Consider the following 14,578-nt stretch of genomic DNA (forward strand, 5'->3'; position numbering starts at 1 on the left):
AGCAGATGAAGGGATCTGTCCCCAGAACATGAGTCTTTTAGCAGCCAGCATTGTATGAAGATGACTCAGCTGGCAGCAGGATTTCTCTCTCCTTTATAAACTCACATTAATATGCTCAAGCACTGTAGAAGAATCAAGTTATTAGGTAGGAATGAGCTCCTCTCAGAGAAATGCAGTATCTCAAACACTGAAGGGCTGTGTAGAGAACATCAGTGCAGAAGTGCTATGGTTTGTGCTATCCAGGCCATACATCCTGCTTGGATAGCCCTCCTTCAATTCCCTGGAAACATTTTGTGTTTCTCTGTTACTCTAACCACTTCCACAGCCTTGAAAAAAGACAGTATTTTCTTTCGATTTAAGAATCAAAACAACAGGCTCTTCCTCTGCAATGACATGTCTTGTGAATCATAAATAGGAAAAAGTCCTACTTGGATAAATGACACTGTAACCTCTATTTTCCCCCACCCCATGGTAAAGGGAGAAAACACATACCAATTTTTTATTTGCTCACAACACTGAGCTTTGTTACAGTGTGAATCTGCATATGTTTAAACATCTGCTTTCAAAAAGTGCCAAATTCACAGCCTTACAGAAAAACACAACTCTCCTGATGCATCTCTCCTGTCTCTCTCAATTATCCATTTTCAAGTGGATTCATTAAATATTCCAGCAAATACCAAGAATGATAAGTGGCAAATGGGAGATGACAGTCATTTCATGAAAGCAATTTATTACCTGAAAAGATTCATCCAGTATCTTTTCAGAGACAAGAAAACCTCAGTGTTCTGGCATTTTCTGTGCCATTTTTATGTTGGCACTCTTGACTTAAATCAGACTCATCTATTCCTTTCTTCCCAAGCATCCTCATCTTGCACATGTTCCTTTAATGAACTTTTAGCACAATCAATGTTCAACCCCCAGTAACAGTCAATATAAACCTAAGATGATTAAAAAAATATATAGCAATCACCAGGATTAACAGTACCATATGTTTCAGAACAGCAGACCACAGATAACTAGTTCAGAGCTTAAAAATCAAATTTCTTAGCCACAGCCTTTATCACCACAAACCCAGGGGCTAAATCCCTCTTCCCTTCTCCCAGTAAATACTACTTAGAATTCTGTACAATAAAATTTAGCACAGAGTCAGTTTCTTCTGTGTACTTTTGTTTGGTTGAAGGGCTTATAAAACCTGCCTTGTGCTCACTAAGAAACTGAAAAAAAAGTAATTTTTTACAGAAGCATACACCTGCATTTAATGATATGTAGAAACATTAAGCATCAGTAAACTTAACCTGTCTTAAAGCAACAAATGTTATTCTAAAAATGGGAAGAATACACCTGTACATCTAGAAAAGTACTAATTTTCTGAAACTCAGATGAGAAAATTCAGTCCTGAAACCAGGTGATATGTACTTGTTCAGCTTATCCAGCTGTCTTATCTGGGATCATCAGAGTCTGGGGAGTAAAAGAGTAAAAGACTTTTTGCCCAGATTGTGTAAATCAAGAGGTTTCAGGAATGATCAAACAGCACACTCGGAGACTTTGGTTTTGGCCAACACACCTAGTTAACACGGCCAATTGCTTTTGTAGGTTTTTTTGGGGAAGATTTCTTGCTAGTCAACTTTTTCCTCTCAAAAACAGATGCTTACCAAGCAATTAACAGCTATGTCACAGGAAACAGAAGTACCTCAAAGTGGATCAAGGACAACTGTTAATGTAATCACTTAAGGTCATTATTTCAGCTGATGCTAAAGGTAGAAACTGATCTGCAGCTGCATCTTTGAAATTAAAAAGAATAAAAATGAGAAGAAAAGCAGCTTCTGAAGTTATTCACGCCCCTATTTGCCTCTGTCTCTGATGCAGTCCTTGTAAAGCATGTAGGCTCCCTGCTTGGCAGGATCACCACAGAACAACTGGTTATGCAGGAAAAAATGTCAGCAATTCCTGCCCATGCCACACCAGCACTTCACTGCCTCCCAATAAACCAACACAGCATGAAGAAGTCTTGTAGTGCTGGCGTTTCTATTTTTGAAATAAAAGATAACAGCACAGTGCTTGGAAAAGAAGTGTATTAATGTCTGTGTTACTACTCAAGTTGGCATTTGGCCATGTAGGTTTTCTGCAGTTCACCATTTCACAACATGGGCACTTCCAGTTACAAGCTACTACTCTTTACTCCCCCAAAACACATTTTTCCTATTTAGCTCTGCACAGTTCCATTTTACAGTTCCAACAGATGTAGTGTTTCCCTTTCTCCTAATACCATAAAGCTTCCAAGAGAGGCAAAATAGGAATATGAAATGAGAATTTACAAAATTTTTAAGGAGGCAGTCTGGCCAGTTCTACAGTGAAGAACGGGAAAGAACACAGTTCACATGGCCCAGAAACACCAAGAATAGTGGAAAGATGAAAAACAGAGCAACAGACAACAAACAATGCCTGCTAAATCCTCCTCTGCCCCTCAAAATTCTAGTAGTTAAATGAGGAAGTTTAAGCTAACACTGCTACCTTTATTTCAAATTAAAACACAAATTAATGTACTAAAAAAGAAAAATAGAAAATTGTTGTGAAAGTCGATGAAAGAAAATAATAATCTTTAATGCAATTTCTCCTGCTGCTGAAATGCAACAAATTTAGAACTATATCCAGGTAAGAAATAGTACCAATACTTAGGGTTTATGTTCTTTATTATGAAGATTAAAGGGGATTTTTGGATGGAAAGAGCAATTTCCTGAAATAAATGGAAGGTGCCAGATCCTCTTTGTGTCAATAGTATATGTTGCTCTACTCAAAATGATCTACAGATCTTCGATGAGCTTTGACAGAAGGACATCCAGTTTGGAAGGGTGGGATAGTTGGCACCAGATTCCTTCATCTCAGGATAGAAAAGAACTCAATAAATCGAGGAGACTTTACAACCCACTCACTCTCTACAAAAGTCTATGAACATCTGGGATTTATGACAATATTATCTTTCAAGATCTATCAAAAATTCAGATCCAAATTATCTTCAAGTATGTTCCATCACCTTCATTTTTTATTAATGTAAATACAAATCAGAACAATTTCTTTTTCTAAAAGCCAACTTTGTGCCTTCTATTCCTTTACAGACAGTCATTTCTGCATTATCAGATTGATTTTTAGTACAAATTTCAAAGAGAGGATAAAGAACTAATTGTACTGGGCCTATGCACAGCAGTCTTTAGAAGTGAACATCACATTACATGAATAATTAGCAAGAGTTCAGGGGAGAGGGCACACGGTTTTGCTATCAGAGAAACAGAAGGCTGGAAACTGGCAGAGATAAAGCAAGTGAAAACCTTTAAGGCACACTGGACAGGCTTAAGGTTGAAACCCCAGTCACTAAACTGCTGTAGTGACTCCTGAAAGGGTGCTGCTTCTTGCATCACAAAGTGCTGCCTGCAACACATGGTTAAGTGCCTGTGTATTTATTAACCAGTGTGAGCAAAGGTTACACCTTCATAAACCCCTGCACATAAAAATAGCAAAACTGCAGCTGAAACACTACCCCACCTCTTCCCACAACGCTGGTACTTTTACAGTTTGTTAAACTTGATGAGATGGCCGTACCCCCACTGAAACAGTAACTTTTTCTGTAACATTAACACACATTAAAGCCTGAAAGACAAGCTTTTTGCGGTAGGGAGCTACAACAAAATATTCCACAAACAAAATGTGCAATACAACTTAAATATGCAAGTTGAGGTACATTTCAGCCTCAGTGGAAGAAGGAAACTGACTGGCTCTAAAGTAGCTGCCTGAAGGTAAGAATTGTCCAGGGAACACCTCCAAAGTAAATATTATATGAAATTAGCTACTTCTTTTAGAAATAATCCAAACCAACACTTAAAACATACAAACACCTTTGTGAGAAATGAAGTTCTAAACAACAAACAGCATGTTGGAAAAGACTTTTGTAAATTTGCCCTGGACAACGTGTTCCAAAACCAAAAGCATTTTCTTGAAAGATGCCACTTTCCCCAGGCTGTGCTACAGCCAAAATCCCACTTAAACAAATTCATCAGATGTTGGGGAAGACTATACAGAGTGGAACAATCATTAAATTCTGCTCAAACTGGTCCAATGCTTAAGGGAGCAAGTCAACTTCTCAAACTTTCCTTTAAAGTATAAATGGTTCTATACACCATTTTGGTTATAAAGTGCTCAAGAAGTTAACTTTGTATTGTTGTTGGTTTTTATATGTTGCATATTATTAAGGCTTGCAATATATAGTGTAACTGACAAAATATCTTGTTTAATTTATTATAAAAAACTATTAAGATGCATGGAATAATGCTAAAATAATCTAAACCTAATCTCAGTTTATCTGCACACTGGAAAAATAACCAGCTGGTTTTGCTTCTTTGCTGATGTTGAACACCATTTTTCCAGCTCTGTAAGGACATTCATAGCAAATCTAACGAGAAGTTAGGAGGAATGTTTAGAAAGATTCTCTAATCTGAGCAAAACCGATTATAAAGAACCTTATTACAGGAGAAACATTTCAAGTCATACTATTAAAGGGTGCTTTCCTGAAAAAAAGAGTTGAAGTTGGCCTCAGACCTTTCAGATTTGCTGATTCCCATTATCCATTACTCCACAGTTGTTCTGCACACAGAAAGAAAGGCCGTGCCATAACACAAAGTTAAAATTAAGTAGTCTAAGAGACTGGGATCTTAAGAAATGTGGCACTATCCTGTAAAAAAGAATAACAAAAAATAGTATCTTAGAGCTTCTAGCTGGCACTGCATGCCTTGGAAAGGGTCACTTGCCAGACACTGAGCTATGCAGCTCAGTCAGCAGCATGCCTTGGCTGATAAATAAGGCTCCCATGAGTCAAAGTTCTTAAAGTAACATTTCCATATGTAAGCAGGCTTTCTGAACAAGGCACAGTAAAACTAATGTTCCTAAAAACATACCCCAAACTGTCTAACGTGACAATCAATTCCTATTCAATAGCTGTAAATAGCATTTTAATCTTGAAGGTACATATAGAAAGAACTTCAAGAGACCATACCAATAAATAATATTACTGTCAGAAAAGCATACATGAAGTTCTAACAAATTTGCAATACAAAATAAAAACCAGAGGCAATACTTTGAGATTACCTCTCATTTAAATTTTTCCCTCTAGACTTTGAGGCAAGTATACTAACTTAAAACCTCATCTTCCACATCAATACCATTCTTCATTTGTTAACCCACATGGAATTCCCCTTTCTGAAAGCTGAGAAGATACAGATTTATTTGATGATTATAGGGATTTTCCCAAAGACATGCATGTGCTTATCAAGAGACATGAAACCAAGGGTGGGAAGGTGAGTGGGCATTGAGCCAGATTCTGCTGTTTAACCCGATTTTGTGCCTTTGTATTATTTGGTCTCACAGTCAGCAAATCCAACCACAATGTTTAATTCTAACAGGAGAACCTTCGTTCTGCAAAGCTAACATAGTGGTTACAAATATAAAGATATGGATACAGATAATGCTATTAACAATAATAATCTGTCATTGTACAACTGACCTATGCTTGCACCTTTCTGTGATTGTCTGTGGGCAGCAGAGCTTAATGTGCAAATAACAGTAACACATTTTTCTCAAATTAGCCCCTGGAATAAAGAATGCAAATATGTTCCTCTGTCCTTAAGCTGACACTGTGCACTATTCATCCATCCCATTCTTCATTCTTAGCCTTCTATTAAAAGCATCTTTATTCTGCTGTGTTCATACAGCATTTCCTGGGTTTACAATCCCACATTTCCCATTGCTCCCAAAACCTGACACACTGAAAAAAACCACTGCCAACAAAACACTCAGTTTTAGTCAGGAATGAAATTGAGCTTCATCATCAGATGTCAGGCTGAGCATGCAAGACCAGTGTAAGTCATTCATCTAAAAACTGGAAAGCAGGGCAGTCAAGAGGAAGCAGCAGCAAATGGGTCACTGCAACTGCTCATTCAATTCACCAGTGCTCATCTGCAGCAATCTCAGTTATCCACCACCAGCTGACATGGGAGATACAGGGAGATACTGTCTATTGGTTTAGTTTTGTATTTTAGGCCACACAAACCCAAGCTTTAAGAGTCAGACAAAAAACAACTCTTAATCACTTCATTTCAGACACCTAAGAGCCATCAGCACTCAAGAATTGTAAAAATATTTTTTTCCTAGATTCAGTTCCTCATCTTGTACAGGTGGCTTTAATTCCTCTCAAATTCAGGGGCAACTGAAGCTATGTCCTAATCCACAGGAAAAGATTTCTGATCTTCTTAGGGGCCACTTGGAAAAGCAAGTCTATATGTACACAAGCATGTTAGGTACAAGACATCTGAGCCTTGTTTTATGACTCATTTCAACTGCTTCCAATGAAGCCTTGTAATTAATTTACATTGTGAAGGAGGGCAGAAATAATTCTCAGTTATTAATTAAATTTATTATCAGCTTTGGGGAAAAAACAAACCCCTATGTTATTTGTTCATTTTCTTTACTAGTGCTGCATAATCTTGAGACTGTTGGCCTTAAAACAATAGAAAATAGAACTGTGGAACTTAGAAGTGGGTCTGGGGCAAGGATGAAAAGTTAGTATCATCACATTGGCACATCATATTACAAGGAAATAGGAAATTCAGACCATAGTCCCAGCAGTGAGACTCCAAACAGCCAATACTTGGCACTGCCCTTGTACTGCTCTACCTCCACATGAGGAAACATCACAGGACTGAAAAACCCCAGAAAACTGAAAAGGACCTGTTTTCTTCATTCAGTGTGGAAACAGAAATATCCATTTGCTGACTGTCAGATTTTCCCACAAAGCCAGTTGCTAGCAGATAACCACTTGCATACCCTGAAATGGTTTCCACCTGTCCATTCCCACAGCTATCTGCAGTCCTGGACAGCACTGCTACCTTTTTTTCTCTTTTGTCTTTTTACTTATGTTCATGAGTAATGAACCAGCGTAAACTTAGCCCAGCACTTTGGAATGTTTCTAAGCAGCAGAGTAACAGAGTAAAGTGTGAATTTTGTAGAGTTTTTTTGGTTTTGAGGTTGTCATGGACTGGAGACTGACCCTGGCTTCAGAGCAAAGCCACTGAGGTTCACAGAGTCCAGCTCGAACTCCCCTGTGAAGAACAAACTGAACAAATCTAAGAGCTACCAGCAACATGCACAGATCAAACAGCCATGGCAGCCTCCAAAGGTGACATTCCGTATCCAGAGAAAAAGCTGCCTTTCCTCTGCACTTCATGTAATTTAGTGCTAAAAAGCAGACAGTTACTTCAGCATGGAGGGTTTAACAATATGTTCCTCTAAGAATCTTTTTTATGTTCAATGCTCTGATGATGTTGAGAACCAGGGTAAACCAATATATCCAGTTCAGACAGTTGAATTTCAGGACTATCCACACTCAGGAGAGCGTGTACTGTTAGCCAAAGGCTCATTGGCAGCTTATTTTACTTCCCAAATAACACCAGTTGCAAAACATTCTTGACAGCAAAATGTTTCCTTTTTTTTCCCCTTTTTAAACAAGCTTTGATCTTGTAGTCCTGACAGAAACAGGGAAATATTTAACAAAACTACTTTTACTTCAGTGACTAAAAGACGTAATACAACACCAAAGCTCAGTAAACATTTTGAATAACTTTGAACATCAGAGCACCTGTTTTGAACAGTTGTTGGTATTTGTCCCAGGGACACTCATCATCTGAATTAATCTCTGCACATTGCATAGACAATGACAGCAGAGGATTGTGCATGCATCTGTTTTTGCTCAAAGTTATATGCAGCCTTTCTTGAAGCATTGGCCATGGCAGGTAAAGTTTTGGAGGGCAGTAGCTTTAAACAATCCTTTGGAGACATCGTAACAACGTTATTGAAAAGCTGGTATGACTGAACAATCTACCAGGTGATGCTCCAAGAAGAAAGGAAACCCTGTTACTCCAGGACTATTAACTGTGACTCTGCCAAGCACTGCCCTTTGACATGCCAGGATTTATTTGGTAACTTTTGATAAAAACCTTTAAGCATCCAACCTAAAGAACTTGGCTTAGATCATGCACAAAATGTGGTGCTAGTGAAACAAGATTCTGTCGCAAAGAAAATTAAAGTAGAAATTGACTTCTTTGATTAGGCAAGGCCAAAAACCCCTGAAGCTGTTATGCACCTGGAAAGCTGTAAGCACCTCATCACAGAAGAATGGAGACAAACTAAACTGACACAACCTCAGAAGATTAGTTATCACTCTGGCCCAATCCAATTAGGTGTGTTCCTGATTTTACTCAATGTAAGACTTCCCCACCAGCTCCTACACAGGAAACAGCAATAATCTCCTGATGATCAGCACCACAAATAATAAAATTCCTGCATAATTGAAAGTTTGGTGTGCATTTTTTTAACGTTATATTTGGCAAAAGAGTTTACAGTCAAGGCCTGTGGATTTTACTACACCATTTCACAATTCAATTCCTTCCATCATACCATATTGACCAAGAAGCATGAGGAAAACTAAAAGTGAACCAATCCTCTCCTATGGACTGAAAGACAAATTCAAATGCACCTTTTTGAGAATTAAGGACTTAAACATTACAATAATATCTATCATTTATTAACAGCTTTAAAAATACTAATTTATATTGTGCATCAAGAAAAACAAATTCAGCTTGTTTAATATCTTGTTAAATGCAACAAGAACAGCTCTTCTAAGCTATTTACTAATTACATTTTCTTCACTTCCTTTCAGGATCCAAAGGATGGACTAACAGGTTCTGCTATTTGATACTTTGCTACAGAAGCAGAGGGAGTGAGGCAGCAGAGCTTTCTTTCTTTTGACTGGGATTTTAAAATACTTCACCTTTTGACTGGGATTTAAAAAAGACTTTACCAACCTTCTTCAAATTTTTAGTGAACATACAAATTGATTTTAATATAAATAGCATGTGCTTGACAAAGCAGCCATGGTTTTGTGCTTGAGCACTGAACCCAAGCCCTACATGTGCATCCTGTTTTTAAGTACTGTACATTGTCTTAATGTAAAAGTGTTAGAAAGTTCAACCTTCCCATGTGGGATTCAGGAAAGGGGGGGAAGAGGAGGACAATCAAATCATTTTGCACAGATGTTGCATTAAGACAATCAGATATTAGGATAAGAGACACAGCTGAACAAAAAGCAGCAACTTAAAACCACATGAACAATGAGAGAAGACAGTCTCATACACATTCTCTTCAATTTGGTTCTGATTTTGAAACAAACAGAACAAAATCCTGCCTAAAATAAAACACTTACAAAAATATCTGTAACAATAAGACACAAAATTCTGAGAAATATTAAGATACCACATGGAAATTTGTTAATCAAGTGGAAAAAAACCCCACATATAAAAGACCAAATTAATCACTGATCAATACTTGATAGTGGAATGAAAACAACCAATGCTACAATTACAGCCTCTGAAGAAAAATCTATAAAAATTTATTTTAAGGGAACAAAATTGTATGTCAACATCTTTACTGGGCTGAAAGACAGAAATCAAAATTAGTAAAATTACCCTTTAAGATACAATTTATTCATGAGAAGAAATACTAAATTCCTTTAAATTAGGGAAAACAAGTTTCCTTTACAAAGACTAAAAGAATGGAGAATAGTTGAGACTGATTTTACAAAGACAGGATGATAATTGAAACTGAACAAAAGAATGTGATGATTTTGTTTTTTTCATCCACTGTTTTCAGACAGTTTTATAATAATTTCTTATGCAAGGTTTGGTTCCTAAATGTGTATGTGATAGCAAGATCCTTGTTTCAGGACCTTGAAAGAATACAGTCACAATCTGCAACTGTGATGGCAAAATGAACTGATGCCTTGAAAGGCTGACCTAGAACAGAGGCCAGACAGAGCTAAAGGATAAAGGAGGAATTTATTAAAAGGCCTTAATGGATACACCTTGGGCAGTACAAGAGCCTGGCCAGGGCTACACCCAAGATGAACCCAAAATGGTCACAAAATGGACAACTGGTCACAGGGTCTCACACTTTTCTGAGTTCTGGCCCATTTGCACATTGGAGTTAATTGTCCAATTATAGCCCCAGGTTATGAAATTCCATCCTCAATGTTTTTCTCTCTTCAATTGACTGCTGTTTATACTTTTTGGGCCTAGAGCTTGAAACAGTTGTCCTTGGTCTCAAGATAGAAAAGGACTGTTTTGTCTACCTACCCTGTGAAGAGAACTTGATAACACTTAATATGAAGCTCAGAGTTGCAAACTAAAGCAGCAGAGAATGTAAAAAATATGAAAGCTAAAACTTAAGGCATCGCTGCCAGCTCACCATCGTTTCTAAAATTTGACAGCTTTCACCAAGCACATGGTCAATCCCCACCTTCCTCAAGGCAACTTGCAAAATATGCAGGTAAATTAATTGCTAAGTATCAGTGGTACTTCAGAGGAACAATTCAAAAGGAATAGTCTCAGACTTCTAACATTTTAATGATTCCTTTCTGCTGCCAGGTGGAACGTCTGGTGGATTCAGAAGAGCAACAGCTTCCCACGGAACTTAGCACAGATGACTAAATGCTTTTGATGGCACAGTGAACCTCTATTTTAAGACTTCACTTTTAACTTTGCATTACAGTTCACTACCATATGACTGGAGGCCAAACGCCAGGAATTTGCATTAAGAATGAAAGCATACACAATCTCCTGGAGCTACCAAGGAACTGCTGCAGCAGGAATGCTACAACATGACATTTTACCTCAAGAGGCATACTTCTATTTCTGCTGCAGAATATTTCACTAATTGTGAGCCACTTGGGTTGAGGACTAGCAAATGATCAGTCTTGTAAAGTTCACACTGTTACTTGGAGAATTCATCAGCAGAAAGGCAAAGGTTTCAGCTCAATCCTCTTACAAACACAGTCATCTGTTAATAGATTTGATTAACTTTCTATTGAAGCTTACACTTTACAGTGACCAGCTTCTTTACTGGGCACCTAAAATACTGTAATCATAAAATCACAAAATTGTTAACACTGGAAAATACTTCAAAGAGCACTGAGTCCAACCATTAACCCAGCACCACCACGTTCTCCACTAAACCACATCCCCAAGTGCCACATTCACATGCCCTTTGAACTGTTCCAAGGGTGGTGATGCCACTGCTTCCCTGGGTACTCAATTTCAATGGCTTTTGGCTCCTAAAAACCTAACCAATGCTAACTACTCTAACTGTACCCTCAAGGTACACTAAAATGTGGAATTAACAAACATGGCAAAGTAAGAGCTGGGAAACTTCAACTCCTCAATTTAAGGTGGAAAGCAGAGCCTAGATCTTGTATAAACCACTGAAGGGACACTAACAGAAAACTACAAACCTGTCCAGTCATACATTTATTGAAGAAGACAAATCCTCTCAGAGCAAATTTGGCATGTGGTGGCATCACCTACTGGGTCAGGTTTCTTAAGATTTAAGTGAAGGAACCCCTTGTTTCTGGGCCTATGTAGAACATAACCATATCCTAAATGCCTGTCAGCATAGAAGAAGCTCCTCCAGGCAGATGTGAAAGCACTTTTCCAGAGCTTGAGAAGGTTTAAATGAAACAATATCATCAACTAAACATCAAGTGAAAGAGAGAAAACACAGCAACTGAAGGACAAACCTTACCTAGGCTTGGTTTAGACGTAGCACTTTTCCTCCCTTGAATCTTATTTACATCACCCATATGTGCTGGAGTGGCACTTAATAATTTATTATGCATACGCCATATCAAAATCACTTCTTTACATAAGACCATGTTATTTATATTCAAGGAAACAATCTTTTTTAAAGTCCTGGAAAACAAGCCCAGCATCTGGTTTGCTCTCCAAGCAGAGAGAACACATGCTATGGAAGGGTAACTTCTCCCTACACCTTTCTCCCCCCGCTCTTCGCTTGACTTAGGCAGAGCAATGTCAAAAGGCATTTGGACTCCACAACTAACCAATCCCTGGATTCTTGCAAAGCCAATTATCTAAATTAGTAACAACTCCTGTCACTATTTCTGAAGCTGGCACATATCCCCAAGATAGACATTAAATACGCATTTCATGCAAGCCAAGTTTGTCTATGAGTGCCAGAGCCAAGAACTAAAAACGTTCATCGCTCTTTTCTCTTGGCCTACTACAATTTAAGCTTTTTAAAGCTCTTTCTTTCAGGACATGTTCTGTGAGGTCATGCTTTAAGAAGCACTTATGCAACAGCAAAAGGAGCTCATGGTTTCTGTGGACAGAAGCAAGAGGCCCAGGGATGGCCATCAGTTGTAGCAAGGAGCCAGAGCCAGCAGCTCTGCTCAGGATTTTCTAGAAGCCAAGGGCTCACTGTTTCCACTCACCATGCTGCCTCTTGCCAGAGCCTTCTCACTGTTGCTCCATCCCTTTGGATGCCACATACTTTGGCATCTCCTGGCAGAAACGCCAGCTCTACTTCCAGATGTCAACGCTTTTTCCTTCCAGCCCACTACCATAAGCATTGGATAGCAGTTGTTGGGAGGCCACAGGAGAAAGACGTCTGTGTTGCAGGAGCTTGCACGAAACCCCAAATATGTCACACAACACCAGCAGTTTCCTGGTAAGCCCTAGCCAAGGCTACTGCCAAATTCAGCCAGAGCTTGGGCTCACCTGGGTTACCTCTAAGTGTAGACAGTGGCAGGCAAGTCTCGAACAACAGGTTTATTGCACTCTGTGAACTCAAACTGCAACCAATATGTCCTACTCAAGATGGAGATTTTCAATGGTGAAGCAATGGCTAACACAAATTACAACTGAATAATCCTCTAAATCCAGAAAAAAACAGAGGATGAAGGTTTGCCCATCATTTTAGCAAATGAAGCCATCCAGTAAATCACACTGTAGCTGCTCATGGAACATCTGGTGAGGCCACCAAAGCAACTGATACCATTTACAAGCCCTTCCCTTCCACCCAGCAAGGTTAACCGTGCAGACTTATTAGGATTAAAGGGAGATACCGAAATACCTTGTCCCCAATATCCATTTACCTTGTCCTGAGGGCCTGCCAGGCTGCATCAATGTCTGCATACAGGTTTTTCTCAGAGGGCTTGCCGGTGCTCACCCCGTAGCCAGAGTAGTCATAGGAGAAGACGTTGCAGTTGATGCGGGAGCCGAGGCCAATGTAGAAGCTGCACATCTGGCCCAGGTCCACAGCATTACCGTGCGAGAAGAGCAGCGTGTACCGGCCAGTGGGGGCACAGCGAACGAACATGCAGCCCAGCCTGTTATCTCGGGCCGTGCGGGAGAAGAACACTTCCACGGCATCCAGTTCCCGCTGGGAATACTGCCAGTCGGCCCTCTCGCTCAGGTGCAGGCTGCAGGTGCCCGATCCCGTGGGGGTGCCCGCCGCGGCCGCCGCCCCGGGCTCCTGCTGCTGCTCGGGCTGCAGCACGGTGTACGTGGGCTCCGGGGGCAGGAAGGCCAGCTTGGCAGCGATGCGGCTGGGGCACGGCGGGCAGCAGAACAGCCAGCACAGCTCGCCCAGAGAGAAACCGTTCATTCTGGGGCCTTGTTCTGGCATCAGAGACGCCGGAGAAAAGATAAACCTCTGCTGGGAAAGAAGTCACACGGATCCGACCCAGAGCCCTCCTCCGACGCGACCTGCCGCCTTCCTGCGAGGCCACCAGCTGCCCTCCCAGAACGCAAACAATGACAACCTTGGAAGAACTACAGTTCAGCAACAGCAATGCAGCTCCTCAAAGCCTGGAAACTGCTTATACAAACCAAAGACACAACCCCACGAAATACAGACGGGCTACAACCAGCCCTCAACCCCCACCCCCCGCCACAACTAACGCTACAGCAAATGCAACTCTCTAAAACACGACCCTAGAGCCCCCTCACCGCACATGAGCCACGCGTACACATTTACAAAATGAATTCCCCGATGCCACGGCTCAGTGCGGCGCCCCGGAGCCGGCCTCCCGCAGGGAACATGCAGGATCCAGGGAAGCACCTTCCCGCACACACCGCACCGCACCGCGCGCGGCTCCGCCCGCTCCGCCCCGGCCCCCGGGACGCCCCGCCAGGCAGCGAGGGGCCCCCGCAGCGCCACCGCCCCCGGCCCGGCCCCGGCCGAGTCCGCGGGAGGAGGAAGATGAGGAGGAAGGGGAGCGCGAGGAGCAGGATGAGGAGGGTCCAAGGAGAAGGGGAAGGCAAGGTCGAGGCTCAGCCGCGCGCGGCCGCGGGCAGGGCCATGCCGGCTGCGGCGCGCAGGCAGGAGCGGGCAGCGGCCATGTCCCGGCTCCCCCTCCGCGCCGCCGCAGCGCTTCCGGGTTACGGGCGCGGAGCGGCGCCGCCGCAGGTGCCGGGGCGGGTGCGGGGCTGTGCCGGGCCGCGCCCGCAGCGGCGCCGCTCGGGCGGGGCGCCGGGAGGTGCGGAGGTGCGGGAGCGGGTCCCGCAGCGCCGGCCGAGGTGCGGGAGCCGCCGCCGGGCCCTTTAAGGGACCCCCCCAAGCCCTCCGCCGGCCGCCCACCCTCGCGCGTGCGCGGCGGGGCCGCTTGGCGCCCTCAGAGGGGTCCGTG

General features: G+C 41.8%; 1 protein-coding gene across 1 annotated transcript in view; it reads right to left on the minus strand.

Annotated features, from left to right (window-relative positions):
* ABHD17C (abhydrolase domain containing 17C, depalmitoylase) overlaps nt 1–14,313 on the minus strand; it is a 28,220-nt gene extending 13,907 nt beyond the window's left edge. Inside the window, exon 1 of the mRNA XM_064389506.1 lies at nt 13,043–14,313. Coding sequence (XP_064245576.1) covers nt 13,043–13,575 — 533 coding nt within the window. The 5' untranslated portion in view covers nt 13,576–14,313. The remainder of the gene's footprint in view (nt 1–13,042) is intronic.
* Nucleotides 14,314–14,578: the final 265 nt, after the last annotated feature.

This window comes from Passer domesticus, chromosome 14 (assembly GCF_036417665.1).
Source record: "Passer domesticus isolate bPasDom1 chromosome 14, bPasDom1.hap1, whole genome shotgun sequence".
NCBI lineage: Eukaryota > Metazoa > Chordata > Aves > Passeriformes > Passeridae > Passer > Passer domesticus.